This window comes from Crocuta crocuta, unplaced genomic scaffold (genome assembly GCF_008692635.1).
Source record: "Crocuta crocuta isolate KB4526 unplaced genomic scaffold, BGI_CrCroc_1.0 scaffold396, whole genome shotgun sequence".
NCBI lineage: Eukaryota > Metazoa > Chordata > Mammalia > Carnivora > Hyaenidae > Crocuta > Crocuta crocuta.
The window spans coordinates 3776978-3796771 of record NW_027533259.1 but is presented as its reverse complement, the minus strand read 5'-3'; the positions used below and the strand labels follow the sequence as shown (position 1 = coordinate 3796771).

Below are 19794 nucleotides of genomic sequence, written 5' to 3'. Positions count from 1 at the left end.
CCTTTCCATAGCCATCACATAACTGATTAATTATCTTTTGAAACAAGTGACCTTCCTAGTTACAGTTTCTCTCTCCACCAACCCACTCAGCAGTGACCAAAATACATTCCTTGAAAATACAGTTGAACATGTCACTCTCTTCTACTTTAAACAAATGATCAAAATCACCCCATGTAAAAAGAGAAATTCCCACAGTATGCCATTCAAGAATCTACATATTCAAGACACATTTTAATTTCTTCTACTGTATATCTACACAAGATTCCAGACTGATTCATTACTACACCTGAGTCCAATATTTTTTTAATACCATTCAGTTAGAATGTCTTTTCCCATCCAACTCTTGTCCACTAAAATCCTACACATCCTGCAAGATCTAGCTGAAATTCAGCTTTTCATCAAGGACCCCTTGATCCCTTCAGCCTAAAATGACCACTGCCTTCTCTCTCTCTTATGATTTGAATTCTGTTTCTTTGTGTACCTGTTCTATATGCCCTGTTGGATTATAAATTCTTTCTTGATTATTACATCTAATTTATCTTTGTTGTCTTCTATAGAACTCAGAATAGTGTTTTGCACATAATTGATGCTCAAAATCAATGAAGAGTCCAGAGGGAGAGGATGAAAAAGGGTTAATGTAAATAGAAGCAAATTACTCCTGATAATAATCTGAAGGGTCAGCAATCACAGAAGAACCACCCCCCAACAAAAAGCAACATGTAGAAAGAGAAACAACATGAGTAACAATACAAAGTGTCTCTTACATTGCAGCTAATAATCTTTCCAATTAAATTATAAATTCTTGAAGGCAAGAAATATAAACAGCTCTCCTCTCTGCATTCCCCTACACAATGCCAAGCATACGGCAGGCAGTAAATAAATGTTTGTTGAATCATTTAAGAAAGAAGCAGAGGACAAATTAGAGAACTTGTGATATCATTTAAGAAAGTAAATATTTTTATCAATATTTTATAAGACTCTAAAAATAGGGGCACCTGGGTGGTGGCTCAGTCAGTTGAGCATCCTACTTCAACTCAAGTCATGATCTCACAGTGTGAGACTTCAAGCCTCGGCATCAGGCTCTGTGATGACAGTTCAGAGCCTGGAGCCTGTTTTGTACTCTGTGTCTCCCTCTCTCTCTGCCCCTCTCCTGCTTGCACTCAGTCACTCTCTGTCCCTCAAAATTAAATAAGTGTTGAAAAAAAATTTTTTTAAGATGCTAAAAATAAACAATAAAACCAATAGCAGATCTATGATGAAATCATTAAGATAGTGTTGAAGTGGGACAATTGCCAGAAAGGCTTCCAAGTTAGTTTCTTTCATAGGAACAAATTAAAGGTTTCAGCTACTCTCCTCATTTTACAGAGAAGAAAAGTCAGGGCTCAGAGCAGGTAAGATCTTCTCAGGGACAGAGACTAAGTGGCAGAACTAGGAAAACTCGAATAGTTCCCTCAATTTCTAGTTAAAGGCTCCTATTATTACACTTTAGGAAAGAAAACCAAAAAATATAATAAGAATCATTTGGACCAGAGATATTTCATTGCACTTAACTAATGGTAGGTAGTTCCTAACTTACAATCTGCACATAGAAGCAGCACGACTTCCAGCTTCCACACTAAATCTTCACCAGAATATAGTAACATAATAGGGGAAGGAAGAACAGAAATGGTTTCAGAAACTTGGAAGATAAAAAAGAAAACCCTTCCTTTCTAATTAAAGGATGCCTGAGATGTGACAAGCATGAGGGAGATGGTATTCAAGATACCTGACTCCTCTAGAGTCGTCTGCTCATCCACAGTGAGGGGAAAATGCTACAAGGGTGAAAGGTCCTCATGGACTTGACTATGAAACCTGCTACATGTTAGAACCCTGAGCTGTGAAAGACCTGTGCGGTTCCAGTAAGTAAGAACCCAAGGACTCAGAAACTGCTAACCTGTGGGAGGGCTGTGGAGCTTCCGCTGCCTGTACTTGCAAAATCAGGGGCTTCTGCTCACTGAGCTCTGATGGCACTTTCTCTTCTAGTGTTCCCCGATTCTGTGCTTCTATTTTCTTACGAAGGGGAAGAATTTAGTATAATGACTCATACAGCAACAATGTCCTATATTTTGTACAGTAATGCAAAAAATGTTTCTGCCTGAACATATTATGAGGAAGTTCAGATTGTACAATACTTATTTTTCTTACTATTCAGGGATAGCCATGCTGCTTTGGCTAACACAGTGAGATCAAAAAAAAAACAAAAAAAACCCCAAGGAAAAGCATGTTGAAAATGATATAATTTAAGAGAGCTGTGTATTAAGAAACTCTAAATGCACTGTAATACATTGGAAATAACTCAGGCTTTGTAATTAGACATATTTAATTTCCAGTTCTGCCACTAATGGACACAAATTACTTATTAACTATGTTGTGCCTCAGTGTTCTCAATTGTTAAAGATAATAGCACTTAGCTTTTTAGACTTTTTATGGGGATTAAAGGCAACATATGCATTATTTCCAACTATCCCCAGTTTATATTCTAGGCACTTGACAAGGTAGCTATCATCATTAAATATAAACAGATTTCTATTATCTAGTAACATGCAAAGAGTGACAAAATAGCATAGTAATAGTAGTCATAAGAATACAATCACTAAAAGGAGAACAAAAAAATTAATATAGATGTACCTACATGAAAGCCAAGCCAGGTATAACATGAAACAGTGGTCTGGGCTCCCTCTTGTACCATAACCTTCAGCTCAGGTTTTCTTCACTGATCTACCAGGAAAGACCTGCTTCTAAAACAGAAGTAAATATTTCCTCTCCTCTCAATATATTGTAAAAGAAAGATATAAAATAACTTCCTAATGTTATACTTCAAGACATTATACTTGGTATGTAGATTATAAATTAAATCACTCTAGTCACTAAAGTTTATACTATAACTGTCATATAAAATGTGACCCACACACACCCTGGAGCATCTAGACCTCTAAGTCAACATTATACAATTACATTATTTAATTAAAACTATAATCTACAATGCAGACAGTAAATCATATAGTTCTGTTAATAATAACAGCATATATGGGAACCACTACTTTTATTATATACACTTATGTTTTTTCATGCAATCAAAGTTCTAAATTTTACAAAGTTACGGAACACCTGGGTGGCTCAGTCAGTTGAGCATTGGACTCTTGACTTGGGCTCAGTCATGATCTCACAGTTGTGAGAGAAAGCCCCACATCAGGCTCCCCGCTGGGAATGGAGCCTACTTAAGGTCTTTCTTTCTCTCTCTCTCCCCCCATTCCTCCCCTACTTGTGCATGCATGCACACGCTCTCTCTCAAAAATAAAGAGTGAAGGGCTAACATAAAGATGTTTAGCAATACGTACTGTTAAATCTATAAAGAGAATCAAACATCTAGAAATTATTTCCTTCCTTTAGTTTTATGACATTGTATAGATGTTTTCCTATCTAATTCTATGAATGTTATACTTCAAATAATGCTATTTTTCATCTCTTTACTGAAATCCTACCACACCATCCTTCAAAGATTCTTTCAAAAATCCCATCCCCCCTGCCTACTCGCATTGCCACAAGTACTATCTCTACTTTCCATTTGTCTTGTGGTATTTAACTTACTGCACTAATAATTACTTTTTCTAGTATCCTGCTAGATTAAGGTACTTGAAGGCAGATGCTTTATATTGTTGATTCTGTCATTCTTATTAAAGCCTACCACAGCACCTAAGCACTAAAAATGTTTGTCAAGCTGAATAGTTCTACTGTGCTAATGAGATGCCGGATTTCAAAGACAAACACAATGCTTGAAGTACCGCAAAGAAATAACTTCCTAAGTATTACTAAGTATCTTATTATAATTCAACTGTTCCTGATTATGAAGAATTGATAGCCTTTCACTATTATATAATTACATATCCAACTACTAGGTATATGTAGAAAATCCAAAAGCTTTCTTATATACCAGTAACAATCTGGAAGAAACTCCTTAAAATGAAACAAAATGCCAAAAGAAAACTCATAATCTGTATTAAAAATCAATACACTTTACGAGATATGTAAGAATATAAGGGTAGATAAAGACCTACATGTAACTTTTTTTTTTTTAACGTTTATTTTGAGAGAGAGAGCCAGAGCATGAGCCAAGGTAGGGCAGAGAGAGAGAGGGAGATACAGAATCCAAAGCAAGCTCCAGGCTTTGAGTTGTCAGCACAGAGCCCAACATGGGGCCCAAACTGCGAGATCCTGACCTGAGCCGAAGTTGGATGCTTAACCAACTGAGCCACTCAGGTGCCCCAAGACATACATGTAACTCTAAATATAAAGAAAATTCAGAAATTACAATTTGTCCTTAATTTAATCAATACATTAATGAAAAACCCTAGGTGAATGGTGGGGGTGGGAGAGTGGACTTTACAAAATAATCCTCAAGTTAATCAAGAAGGAAAAATAAGAATTAAGGGCACTTTGATCCAAACTTCAAATACAAAAATTTTCAAAATATACTATAGTCCTAAAGGTAAAACCTAAAACCATAAAGTATCTAAAAGAAAATGTAGGAGAAAAACCTGTGTGATCCTGGGTTAGGCAAAGCCCTCACAGTTAAGATGCAAAAAGCACATTCCATAAGAAAAAATAAATTACAAAGTGGACTTCATGAAAATTAAATTTTTCTGCTATGAAAAGGTGTGAAGGACAACATTAAGGGATTGAAATGGCACAGAATGGGAAAACACATTCATGAAATACATAAACACATTCATGAAATACATACCTGATAACGAACTTGTACACAGAGTAAAGAACTTTCACAATTTGAAAATAAGAATAACAGATAATCTGAACAGACACTTCAACAAAGAAGAGACAAGGATGGAAAACAAGCACATGAAATGATGGTCAACACCAGTAGTCATTAGGGAACAGGAAATTAAAACCATAATGAAATACTGCTACATACTCACTAGAATGACTAAGATTTAGTAAACTAACAAAATTGGTGGAAATGAAAAAAGTACAGCAACTTTAGAAAAGTACAGCAGTTTCTTAGGAAGTTAAGCATAAATTTACCATATAACCCAGTGATCTCATTTTAGATATGTGCTCAAGAGAATGAAAACATACGTCTACCACAAGATTTGTCTGTGAATGTCTGTAGCAGAAAAAACCCAAAACCAGAAACAATCCAAATGTCCATTAATGGTGAATGAAAAAACAAACAATGGTATCTCTATGCAATGCACTACTAAGAAATAAAAGCAATGGGGGGTGCTTGGGTGGCTTAGTCAGTTAAGTGTCCAAATTTTGATTTTGGCTCAGTTCATGATCCCTGAGGTCATTAGATGGAGCTCGATTATGCTCCGCGCTGAGTGTAGAACCTGCTTAAGATTCTCTCCCTCTGCCCTTCCCCCTCCCCTGCTCACACTCACTGTCTCTCTCTAAAAAAAAAAAAAAAAAAGGAACGAATTGATTAATGCAACAACACTGATAAATCTCAAAAAAGCAATATGTTAAATGAAAGAAGCCAAACATGAGAAAGACTGTAGAATTCAACTTCTTTTGACACTGTGGAAAAGGATTTCCATTTATAATGCCATTACAGATTTGGTAAACACATGCAGATTAAAACTATAAAATATCCTCTTTGTATAATGTATTGATAAGCTTCATTTTTTGGAGATTAGAGTATATAGAATGTCAATTCTGATTAACTGAAGCTGAGGCAAACACAATACAATTAGTATCATCTACACAGTGTCTTTCCTTTCTAGTTCTTGTGCCCTTAATACCTGCCTCTTGTGCTCACTTGACATTTTAACCATTGTCTGTGAGCTGCTGGTCAACTTGTGATTCCATTATCAGTTTTCTGCTGTTCTTAGTTGGAAATATATGCCCAAATTTTCCTGAATAACAAGCAGGCATCTCTTCTGAGCAGGCAGAAAGAGATGACATACAGTATTACTCATTCATTTTCCAAATAGTTATTGAGTACCCAGAGGTACCCTGACCTGAAAGAAGAAAACCACAGCCTCCAGATTTCACAGGCTATGTCTAGTGAAGACAACTAAATAAGTGATTAAAATGAAGTGAAGAAAGTCAAGATAGAAGTGCAAGGCGACATGGGAAGAGAAAAGGGTACCTAACCTAATAGAGGGAATAACAAACCCTTCCTTTCAAGTGGAGTCCTGATAGATGAATAGACATTCACTAGGTGCAGTAGAAATGTGGAACCACGGATGGCATAATAACAGGTACAGAAAGTCCTAGGCAGCAAGGAGCACTGAGGAGAAGCTGAAGAATCAAACAGGAATATGATCATTCAGAGAACTGAAGGACATTTTTAGGAATTTGAACATCATCTCATAAAGAGGAGTGACATGATCACATATGCATTTATATCTCTAATTATCACTTGGGCTGTAGCATGAAGAATGAATTGAAAGATCACAGACCTGAAGTAGAGAGCCCACTAAAGAGGCAGTTATACAATAATCTAGATTAGAGATAATGGTAATTTGAACTAAGACTGGAAAGGACAGTAAAAGGAGACAGATATGAAAGATAGCAATTAGAACTGACAAGACTTGGCTACAGGTCACATGAATTTAAAATGTAGAATCCAGTTTTAAAGCTTGAGCCATTAGATATATGATGGCAATGAGATAAAGAACATACACAGCAAGACAAATTTGAGTAAGGAAAGCTATGAATTTTGAAATATACTAATTCTACAGCCCTATGGAACATCTAACAGGGATTAGGTCAAGAAGGCAGTTGAATATATAGATCTAAAACTCCAAACTAAACTAACATGTGGGTAGTGCTAACAACAGACATAAGAAAATCAAGAGGGTGATTAGCAAAGCCAGAGAGAAGAGTACTGTAAAAGAGCTCCAAACTAAAACAAATACTGAATAGTAGCAGCAGAGATAAGGAAAATGGTGGGGAAGGCCGGAAGAGGGAGGACTAATGCGAGGTAAATTGTTAGACCATGTCTAATCCTGGTTTTTTAGAGCTCTTTTAAAGGCTGTGAACAGCTGGTTACCTAAGATCTAAGGCAGGATCTGACATTATTTTTTCCTCACAAAAAAACCAATGGTTTTTGTCTGCCACTATAAGTGACTTTTAAACTGGTGGCCTCCACATATGCAATATGGAAGCATATACACACTAACTGAACAGAATCTCCTAAACAGGGGTGGCTCAGTTGGTTAAGCATCCAACTTCGGCTCAGGTCATAATCTTACAGTGTGGGTTGGAGCCCCGCATCGGGATCTGTGCTGACGGCTCAGAGCCTGGAGCCTGTTTCAGCTTCTGTGTCTCCCTCTCTCTCTGCCCCTCCCCCCACTCGTGCTCTGTCTCTGTGTCTCAAAAATAAATAAATCACACACAAAAAATTTTTTTTAAAAAACCTCCTAAACATTTTGAAATTTTAGGGGAGCCTAGGTAGCTCAGTCCGTTAGGCATCTGACTTCGGCTCAGGTCATGATCTCACAGTTCATGGGTTTGAGCCCCATGCCGGACTCTGTGCTGACAGCTCAGAGCCTGGAGCCTGCTGTGGATTCTGTGTCTCCTTCTCTCTCTCTGTCCCTCCCCTGCTCATGCTCTGCCTCTCACAAAAATAAACATTAAAAAAAATTTTTTTTTAATTTTTAAACTTTACACATTGACTCACCACCAACTGGAGCTTCATGTGATAAGAAAACTCTAATTCACAGTACTTGATTGTATCTCAAACTTACATCCATCTTTTCCAACCAGGTCTCCTGCAAGCATCTTTTCCAACCAGATCTCCTGCAAGCTTACCCACATTTTTTCAATGATATGCCTATTCTCTCCATCCAAAACAATAAAATTAAATATATAAGTCCTCCTATCTTGCTATATATTTAATATTCATGAAGCCCTATCATACATTCCCTCTCAAAATCTTTTCTGAGTGACTCAGTCAATTAAGTGTCTGACTCTTGATTTCGGCTCAAATCATGACCTCACAGTTGGTGAGATCAAGTCCTGTGTCAGGCTCCATGCTGACAAGGAGCCTGCTTGGGATGCTCTCCCTCTACTACTGTCTCTACCCCTGCCCTGTGAGCACTCTCTCTCTCTCAAAATAAATAAATATGCTTTAAAAAAAAAAAAACACCTTTTCCTTTCCATGTCCAGGAGTCTCAATCACCTTACTACTAAAATCACTTCATTTTACTACTAACGTATTCTCCAATATCCCTGTCTCTAATTTTTCTCTCAGCCAATTCATCCTACACAGTGCTAACAAATTAGTATTCCTAAAATACCAATTTGAATAAATTATCACTCTATTTTTAAAAAACTGTGCCTTTCTGTTGCCCACAGAATGAAGTCTGAACTCCTTACCCTGGCAAATAGAAGGCACATTGTGGTAAACTTTCAACTGGCATGCAGTGTTATTTCCCAACTTTGTACAAAATAACCAAGCCCAGCTGAATGGTTCTATTCACAGACCACTGAACATGCCATCCACATGTCTGCTTCTGTCTCTACGATCTTGCTCACATCATCCCCCCTAATAAGCTTGTCTCCATCATCTCCATTAACCTAACTCCTATTCTTTCAAAGACAGGTTATTTGGTTAACCTCACAAAGTAAGGTGCAATTCTGGATGAAGGAGATTTAAAAACATTAACCCAGTTTGCACAATAGTTTACGGCCAGAGCTCTTAAGTCAAACTACATAATGATCTAAAATTTCGATTGCTTATTTAATACCCTTGGTAAGTTACTTAAATTTTCTGAGCTTCCATACAGTACTTTTAAAAAGCTAAGATCTAACCAAATTCTGTAAATGTTAACTATCATTATTATTATTGTTATTGTTGTTTCTGTCCTCAAGAAGCTTAAATTCTAGCTCAAGTTACATCCAACTTCTCATTGAATCAGCTTGTGGCCCAACTCAAAAAACCCTGACAGAATTTACTAATTCTGATATTTTCATCATCCTGAAAGGAGAAAGCTGAAAAATGGTAACTACACCCTCAAGGTATAAAGTTCACTAGTGATTCAGCCAGAAAATGAATGTCTGGGGACATCCACTTTTCAGAATATTGTTCCATATGTCAAACCACTGAAAGTGGTTCTGAATTAAATAATATCTAAAGAAAGCTAACCAGCATAGCTACTTCAATTTGCAATGCAAAGAAGACAGATAAAATTAATTTCATAAGGGGCACTTGCATGGCTCAGTAGGTTGAGTGTCTGACTCTTGATTTTGGCTCAGGTCATGATTTCACGGGCTCTGTGCTACCTGTGGAGCCTGCTTAAGATTCTCTCTCTCCCCCTCCAAAGCTCATGCTCTGTCTTTAAAAAAAAAAAAAAAAAGGTATTCTTTTTTTCCTTCAAACCAATCACTGAGAACAAGGCAAAGATCATTAAATAATGACTACAATGATGCCCACTCTGAGGAATTGATAAAATCTAGTTAAAAGGGAATTCATATAGGTACACAGCTAATTGTCAACAGAGGACATTATATAATAGAGGTTATAATTTTGAAGTAGTTATAGTTTTTAACACACTATACTAATAAATACTTACCATATTAAAAAAATAGTAGGGATTTCTTATTTTTGGCCCTGTTACCAATATTGTAACAGATCACCAAGTGTAACTGTACTACTATACTAAACCTTTTACTACAAGCATTCTGCAAGTAGCTTTCCAAAATTCAAACTATGGTGAATTAAGAATTCAAGAAACATGTTTACCATAAAATTCTAGTTATACCAATGAACTTATTTACTTTGGTACCCCAAATCAAAACAGACTGTCAAATGTTAATCTACATATAAGAGTAGCAATTTATTTTGAATTCCTCATTCCCAAATCTAATTCACTTTTTATTTAGAAATAGTTTGGTTTCATTCCTTAAGCCCCAATGAAACATGTGACTCAGGCAGAAATCATTAATTGATACTGAAGCCATCAGGTAAAAAATAACTGAGAAACCGGATATTCACAAAGCATCAACACGTAGATTACAAACTAAATAAAAACCAAAAAACGAACTACAATAATCGGGACAATGGTCACCTCAACCAACTTACTAATGGCAAAATCTTGATATTATATGTTTCCTGATGGGATGTAATATGAAATACACCTATGAAAGAGTCTTACCAAAACGACTTAATCTGAATTTAAGGAGACATGATCTTAATACCCAACTTCCAGTTTATAATAAATAAAAAGAATCAAGTTAAATACCACCACAACATAGGTGCAGATATTACTTAAAAATAAAATCTTTAAAAATAACTAAAAACCACAATGAAATAAATGTTTAAAAATCATGAATATAAAAAAAGTCTACAAGGTAACAGGTATGTTGAACCAGTATCTTCAAAAATCAATCTCGGGGAGCCCATGTGGCTCAGTCTTAAGCCTCTAACTCTTGGTACTGGCTCAGGTCATGATCTCCTGGTTCTTGAAATCAGTCCCCAAAAAGGACTCTGAGCTAACAGTGCAGGGCCTGCTTGGGATTCTCTCTCTCCTTTTCTCTCTGCCCTTCCTCCTGCCAGTGGGTGCACACACATAGACACACACACACACACTCTCTCTCTCTCTCAAAATAAATGAACAAAAAAAATTTTTTTAAGTCATTGTCACATGAAGAAAAAATGTGAGTGGGACAGTTCTAGATTAAGATAAACAGATGTAGTATGTTTGGGGGAAACTGGGGAAACTGGAGGTTATTGGAAGACTTTGAATATGTACTAGCTATGATCATTTTCTAAAATGTTTTAATGTTTGTAGTTATGTGGTTACTTTTAGAAGGTGAAGGCTGAACTATTTAATAATGAAATATCATGATATCTTTTAAATGATTCAGTACTTCTATATGATAAAATATTAACAACTGTTGAATCTAGAAAGTCAACATAAGATCATTGTTATTATTCTCCCAGCTTTTCTGTATGCTTAAAAGGTTTTGTAATAAAAAGTCAGGAAAAAATTAAAAGTTGGAAAAAGTTTTAAAGTTCATCTTCACTTTCTTCTTCTTGTTTATCACAGGGAAGGGAAAAAAAGGGAATGAATTGAGTTAACTGTAACACTGTGTAGTTAGGCTCAGACTCCGGCAGAGATGGGGTTGATCCAAATTCTTTACACATTAGCTATGCAACTCTCTGTGAGCTAAGAAAAACTCAGAGTTTTAATCTAAAAATATTGAGATAATACCATGGCACATGACAAGCACTCAACAAATGCCTTTCCTTTCTCTCAGCAAACCTCCAAATTTTATTTCCTAAGCTGTTGTGGCTGACTGCAGACTGACTTCACAAGTATCAGCTCTAATTTAAACATTTTTGGGGGGGTTTTGTCTGCTTATTTTTTTTATTTTTATTTTTTTGGAGGAGGGAAAAGAGAGAGAGTACACACAGCAGGGAAGAGGAACAGAGGGAGAGAGACTGTTAAGCAGACTCCACACTCCGCACAGAGCCCTGAGGCAGGGCTCAATCTCATGACCTGGGCTGAAATCAAGAGTCAGATGCTCAACTAACTGAACCACCCAGGCGTCCTTTAGTCTGCTTAGATTTACTTTGCTGATACTAAATAGTTAACCCAATCCTGGGGTACAGCTGGTGGGAATATAAAATGTTACAACTGCTATGGAAAACAGTGTGGCAGGTCCTTTAAAAAACTGAAAGATTACCATATGATCCAGCAGTTCTACTTCAGGACACATACCCAAGAGAACTGAAAGCAGGGACTCAAAACAGGTATTTGTACACCCATGTTCACTGCAGCATTATTCACAAAAGCCAAAAGGTAGAAGAACCCAAGTGACCATCACAGGATGAATGTGGTATATACCTACAATGCGGTATTATTCAACTTTAAAAAAGAAATTGTGACACCAGGAATGAATCTTTTTTTTTTTTTTTAAATGTTTTTTTTTTTTTTTTTTATTTATTTCTAGGAGAGAGAGAGAGAGACAGCGTGAGCAGGGGAGGGTCAGAGAGAGAGGGAGTCACAGACTGAAACAGGCTCCAGGCTCTGAGCTGGCAGTCAGCACAGAGCCCGACGCGGGGCCCGAACCCACGAACCGCGAGATCATGACCTAAGCGAAAGTCGGACGCTTAACCGACTAAGCCACCCACGCGCCCCGACACCAGGAATGAATCTTGAAGACACTATGTTAAGTGAAATAAACCTGTCCCAAATGGACAAGTACTTTATGATTCCACTCATACGAGGAAATGCTTACTCAAATTCAGAGGCAGAAGGTAGAACGGTGGTTGCTAGGGGTTGCTGACGCAAATGGGGAGGAGAAAGAGGGCAGTTATTCTTTAATGGGTATGTAGTTCCATTTTGGGAAGATAAAAAATGTTCTGAAGATGACTGATGTGACGGTGGCACAGCAAAGTGAATATACTTAATGCCACTGAGTTATACAGTTAAAAATGACTAAAATGGTACATTTTAATTGTATTTTACCATAATTTTTAAAAAGTATTTTTAAAAAAAGTTAAGCAAAAATATATATATGTGTATGTATATATACACACACATATATATATAAGCACATCTATTCCAAGAAAAGATATATCAAATTATTAATGACAGTTTGAGACTAGGGCAGATTTTCACTCTAAAAGAATATATATATCTAGGCATTGTTGAAATTTTACAGGCATTATTAGTTCCATAATGGAAAAAATTTCTATCCTACTTATTTTGGGGTGAAATGATATATGTTGGGAATATGCTTTAAAATACCAGTGCAAAAAAATAAAAACATGTGGAGGAGGGGAAATGAAACTTGAAGTGTAAAATGTTAACTGTTGAAGGAGGGTGAAGGGCAGACCCAGAATTCATTATATTGTTACAGTTTCTTTTATCTTAATTAAAGATTCTGTATCTCCCCCTCTCTCTGACCCTCCCCTGTCATGCTGTCTCTCTCTCTCTCTCAGAAATAAATAAAACATTAAAAAAATTTTTCAAAAAAAGAGTAAATAATATGTATAACATAAAGTTTAATGTACCTTGAAAAATAGAAGTGTCTGAAGTTATAAAAATAAAGATATTACTTTAGTTAAGAATCCACTTTTACCACGGATTCTCCTAATCTCATACACGAAGATTTTATGTAAGACACAATACTTCATAATACTTTTTACTCTAGCACAAAATATACATCCTTATTTTTTCAATATCCTATATTAAGTAGTTTATGCATATCTTGGAAGCTCAATTCATTGAAGTATGGTGAAAAATAGCATTTGCTAAAATAACTTTAAACCCTGAAAATAAAAACTTCTTTCAAAAAAGTTAGTATAGGCCACACTAAATACCAGAAATTCCCAGAAGCCAGGATATCAGTGGAAAAACTATATAGGTTATACCTATCCATAAATTCAGTGTATTGAAAGGTCTCCTTTGTGTTAGGTAGGAAAGAAGAGTTAGGAATTAACATCTGTTATGAATGGGTGCTATGTGCTAGATTCATGTAATTCTAACAACCACACTGTGAAAAAGGTATCTCTAGAAAACAGATAATTTGGGCTCAAAAGATTAAGTGATTTCACCAATGTCACAAAAATAGAAACACATCAAAATAAGGTTAAAATTTAAGATCTAGTCTTAGATTAAGTGATTTTGCCAATGTCACAAAAATAGGAACACATCAAAATAAGGCTAAAATTTAAGATCTAGTGTTTAAAAACATACACAAACAACAGAGAGAAAAAGAAACAGAAACAGAAATTCCATCTTTGATGTAACCAAGAGATACTGTTACTATAACCTGAAATACAATGTATAAAGACAGAAAGCTGCCTGGTGGTAGAATGGTAAATAATTTAGCATAATGGAAGAAGGTTAATGTTAAGTACCTACAGAGATAATGCCAAACGATCCCATTTACTATGCAGTACCCTCAGAAAGCCTTAGAAATTGGAGTTGCTAGGGGTGCCTGGGTGGTTCGGTCGGTTGAACATCCACCTCAGGTCATGATCCCAGGGTCATGGGATTGAGCCCTGAGCCAGGATTCTCTCTTGAAGCCTGCTTGGGATTCTCTCTCTCCCTCTGCCTCTCCTCCCTACCCTTTGCACTCTGTCTCTCTCTAAAATAATAATAATGAAAAAAGAAAAAAGAAAGAAATTGGAGTTATAGGGAGAAGCAAGACAGCAGACTCAATCCGCACCCCTCCCATACACACACACACACACACACACACACACACACACTCCTCTCCTCCCTCTCTGTCTCTACTAAGGGAAAGAGAGGTATCTTCAGCAAAACTGAATCAGAATGGCTCCAGGCTCAGGTGCATTCCACACAGAAAAAGGAAGAAGTGAAATATTCGTATGAAAACAGGAGACTAAATGAAAATCCAGAAACTGAATGGTGAAACTTACAGCTTTCTTCTTCCACCCAGCATTAGAGCCTCACCATTTAAACTTATTACCCTGCCAATCCCCTCATCCTCATTATTCCAGTTATACAGATGGACAGAAAAATTAAGGACCTTTCTCTGAAGAAATTGAAAGCCTTGTTACCCACTACCCAGAGAAAAGAAGATAAAACATGGGAGGAGTGACCAGCTGGCTTAGTAAGTAGAGCATGAGACTCTTGATCTCAGGGTGAAGTTTGAGCTCCATGTTGGGTATAGAGATTTCTTAAAAACAAAATCTTAAAAAATAAATAAATAGCGANTCTCTCCTGGAAATAAATAAAACATTAAAAAAATTTTTTTTAAATAAATAAATAAATAAGACATGGGAGTTCATTAGTCACTAAGCCATGCTCATGCATGCCCAGTGAGCTTTCAATCAGCTTTGAATGTTGAAGTTGAGTATGAAGGAACTGCTAAGGATCACACAGAGCTGCAGAAAGCTCCAAAAAAAAAAAAAAGTTTCAGAGGAACCAAAAACAATACAAGAAACAAAGAAACTATAATTAATATCCTTGAAGACATAACAGAAGATTCTATGCCCATGAAAAAGGAAAAAGATGCTACAATACAGGATCAAGACGTCATAACCATTGTTTTAAGAGACCTAAAATCTAAAAATTCAATGAAAGGGTTGAAATCTTCCAGATCATAAAATAGACATCTTTTTGGAGATCAAATTTCTCAACACCAACACTGGACGCTAGGCAATATGGGAACACCTCCAAACTTTTGAGGGAAAATGATTTCTAATATACAAATCTCTCAACAGCCAAATAGTCAAGTGTGAGGATAAAAATAAAATTTAAAAAGTATTTATTTCCAACATACACGTTCACAGTAATAGTAGAGGAAACCAAAATGAAGGAATAAACCAAAAGGAAGTTATAGGATCCAGAAAAAAAAGGACTCAACAAAAGTGAAAGAAATTCTCCGAATGTCAGCTAAGGGAAGTCCCAAGATGACAGCTTTGCAGCAGGTCTAAAGAGAAAACTATCCAGACTAAAACAGGAAGGACAGTTACGAAGAGATGACTACAGGAACAAACAGAACTGATAAGTTTATCTGACAGATTTGACCATGTGGAAAATTGTACTGAGAAGCATTTTATGGAGCTGCTGGAGGGTATAGAAAGACTTTGCCAGGCAAAACTAAGCAAATGAAAAAACAAGTCATGAAAAACAAAAGGTTATATATTAGAAAATGAAATCACAGTAAACTATTTCAGCAGTGACAAATATTTGGTCATAAAGATGAAAACTGTGAATCTAATCTAAAGTTGTGGAATTAACAATATTAGAGAGATATGGGAAAGTATAGTTTGAAAAGTCTTCCAACATCTATCCTTTTAAATCACTAACATTCACATACCTTAAATTATTCACTTCTAACAGACTCTTGACTGTAAAGAACTGATGGTTACCAAAGGTGAGGGGAGAGGGATAGGGGTTAAGTGGGTGATGGGGATTAAGGAGGGCACTGTGATAAGCTCTGGGTGATGTATGGAATTGTTGAATCACTACATCGTATAACTCAAATGAATAGAACACAGTACGCTAACTGGAATTAAAATAAAAACAAAAAGGGGCGCCTGGGTANCCCTCTCTCTCTGACCCTCCCCTGTTCACGCTGTCTCTCACTCTATCCTAGAAATAAAATAAAAATATTAAAATAAATAAAATAAAATAAAAACAAAAATAATTATTTGATTATTAAAAAAAACCTCTATTTTATTTAGAGTTAAATTCTGTAACTATACTTTCAAGGCAAACATTCTGTGAAATGCTCTGGTTTTATCTTGGGATACTTCACAGGATCATTCTATGGAAAAAAAATAAGTTAATAAATGCAAAGCAAAAACGCTGACAAAAATTAGAAGGCCTATACACGTTTTATTGGTTACTGGAATTGTTAAGGCACTTTGTTATCTAATAACATGTTTGTTCCACTATTTGCTAGAATATCATTCTAAATGTCAGATACCTCCAGCACATATCTGTTTTTTACCTTCCACATTTACCAATTCAAAAATTTATTCAATCCTACAGGAAAATGGGCTGTGAATTCTTCAGTAGATTACCTCTATATCCACCAAATCTGGTTATTTTCTAGTTTTAAAAAACTAAAATGTTTTGCACATCTCCTTTTTAAAAGAAATAAATTTAACTTTTACATGATGACTCAGGCTATGATGGAAATCAGCTACGCACTATGACTAAATGGCCTCACAGGTTTTAGGTGTCTAAATGCTAAATGGGCTTAAACCGCAACATCTCTGTAATTCTGTTGTTTATCACTCTTAACTTTCAAATCCACTATCAATGATCCTTCCCTGTCTGGACTAATCCACTTTTTAATTTGTCAAGGGGTTAAAAAACAAATCATCATGTTTCTGACTCAAATAACACTGACTAAATGGCCTGCCAAGCCTTTTTATACATAGTTTCATTTATTCCACATAATTCCTGTTAGAATGGTAGCCAATAAAAAAAAATTAGCAGAATTAGCAGTTCTCACTAAAGACTTAAAAAAAAAACCTACTAAAATACAGGAACTTAACTGATGAATAGAGTTGGGGGCTAGATTTTTTTGATTTTTTTTGTTGTTATTGTTTGCTTTTTCAGGGAAGGTTCTATTTTCTTTGCTAGGTGTCTTTATAACTCACTTCCTGTTCTAATTCAGATTGTTCAATCTGGGAGCTATGGGAAAATTGGGGTCACTGAACTATGTGCTATCCATGAACTACCTTAGAGCAACGCTAGAAAAAGTTATATATTTAACACAATAGACCTACCTGCGCACTAAGATTTTTCTAAAGTAAACTCTAAGCCCAACAAGGGGCTTGAACTCAAGGTCTGATATCATACATCACATGCTCCACGGACTGAGGCAACTAGGCGCCCCACCTCCATCCACTCACTAAGATTCTTATATAAAGCTCATAGAAATGAGAGCTGGATTACAAATTAGGACTTTCACATTTGCAATTATATTTATATTGATTGATGTATGTAATCTTGCTATTTTAATAACAGTTGCTTAAAAATATTCTTATTTGAGGGGCGCCTGGGTGGCTCAGTCGGTTAAGCATCCGCTCACGGTTAGTGGGTTCAAGCCCCGCATCCGGCTCTGTGCTGACAGCTAGCTCAGAGCCTGGAGCCTGTTTCAGATTCTGTAACTCCCTCTCTCTCTGACCCTCCCCTGCTCACACTGTCTCGCTGTCTCTCTCTCTCAGAAATAAATAAAACATTTTTTAAAAAATTTTAAAAAATAAAAAACACTAAAAAAATTGTCTTGATTAAAACAAATTGGATTGTTAAATCTGAACGTGAGGAGTACTTCTTAAATTAAGAAGGAAAAATTTTCACCATTAAATTTATCAAGACACTGAAAAAAAATCCTTTTCTTTGATTTTAGTTTTTTTCTCAGTAAAATGGCAGTATTTCTCTCAAAAAAATGAAAATCTTACAAGAGTGTTTACGTCTAGTAATATGCAAAAAAATAAATAAAACCCACATAAGTCAGGGAAAAACATGTTCTGCACGTTTTAAAATAGAAGCTATGATTCCTCATATTAAGGCATAATATAAGCCATAGCCTTCAAAAGGAGGGTTCTAAATGTAAAAAACTATAGAAATTTCTCTTTAACAGCCATTTCACTTTAAGGGCCATTTTTATGCTCCATATTTTAAGCTAGACTTGTGAAAGAATGCTTACTTCTTTATTTTCAGCCATTCCAATACACTGACAAATGTTATACCCCACGTTAACTTCCTCAAAGAACTTAGAAGAACAAATACATTGTTTACACATCACAAATATGACTAATACCAAGCTGCACACGCACAGACTTTCAGGCACTTGTAACTTAAAGGTAACCATTAAAACAAAACAGCTTTAAAATTCTAACCACCTAAAATTCCAGAACTAAAAAGTACTATAAATTCCATCCTCAAAACCACTTTCCTAGAAGCGACACAGTCCAAAACTGAGAGAACTTTATTCAGTGCCACAGTACTTGATGGCTATGCTTAGATGTCAAAGCTTTGCTATAGGCAAAACAGCAGCGAAGAAGTAACCCTGTGTTACGCTGCTACATACTCCTGGGCAGCATTTTAAAAATTGTGAAAACAGCCGTTCTAATTCAAACAGAATTTACTCATGATTTAAGCTACAGTTCGATCGGCAATGCTAAAACTGCCTGACATGTCATTTTTCCTTAAAAACCAGTAATACTTTCACAGTACATTTTCAACGTATATTTATAATAAACATCATTATATCCTTATGGTCACACGAAGATCTACTTTTCAACCAGTCTCCATGTTGTGCCACTGTCAGATCAACTGCATATCAATAACTAAACAAGTAGGACCATCTATTTTAAATAAATACTTTCGGAAAATTATATAGCTAGCTTACGTTTTAAAAGAAAACTGCCTAGCCCTGTCTGAAACGGACGCTCATGAATTTGCCATTTTCTCATGTTAAAACATTTTGCAGTCACTTGATCTGGCCAAAAAACGTCAACGCTCCTGATTTTATCATTTGCTGCAGGAAAAAAAGAATATGGCTGAAAATTCTTTCCGAAGGGTGGGGGTATTCCAAAGAGGACCCCAGAAAGCACTTGAGAATACGGAGCGGTGCGGAGAGCACCTTACGAAACAGCACACTTCGGGCCCTTGCACACTAACTACCTCATTTCCCTAATAGGGATGAAAAGCTCAGGCCTCTGGTAGCTTCCAGCTGACGCCAATGCTCTCCACACCCCTTTTTTGACAGGATTTTCTGGCGCTGGAGCCTGTGTCACACATACGAATTCCGCGACCACGTATAAACAGTCTAATAATCAATCAAACATCTTTTACAAGACCAACCCCTTCGCGACCCCTCCCCTCCCACGTCCCTCCGTAGTCCAGTACACCTAAGCGAGTCCTCTAGACCGGATTCTACAAATCTTGCAGCGCATTAAATGGGAGATAGAAACAATGTTTAAAAATGAGTTTCGGGCATTCCCCTCGAGGCCACCGAAATTACAGGCTCCATTTCCTGTCCCCAAAGNCTTCCCCTCCCCGCTCTCCTCCCGGGCGGCCCCGCCGGCCTCGCCTGCCCCGCCGAGGCCGTGCCTCCGCCTTTCCTTCTCTCGCTTCTCCTTGGGTCGGCGCGGCTTAGCGTTGGCCGAGGAGGCGGCGGCCGGGAGCAAGAGATGGTGAGGCTGAGCGTGCAGCAGCGTAGGAGGGACCAGCAATTTGCGCGGCACCGGCTGAGACGAGGAAGCAGAGGCTGACGAAGGGACCGCGGTGCCAGCGGAAAAAGAGAAACTGCTCCGAGCAGAGGACGGGGAGGGGGCAGCAGACAGAC

The 19794-nt window shown here is 36.8% G+C and overlaps 1 protein-coding gene across 1 annotated transcript in view; it reads right to left on the bottom strand.

Annotated features, from left to right (window-relative positions):
- Nucleotides 1–19794, bottom strand: part of RSBN1L (round spermatid basic protein 1 like) — a 72915-nt gene that overhangs the window by 52709 nt on the left and 412 nt on the right. Inside the window, exon 2 of the mRNA XM_077746927.1 lies at nucleotides 19462–19794. This exon is cut by the window's right edge and continues 4 nt beyond it. Coding sequence (XP_077603053.1) covers nucleotides 19462–19794 — 333 coding nt within the window. The remainder of the gene's footprint in view (nucleotides 1–19461) is intronic.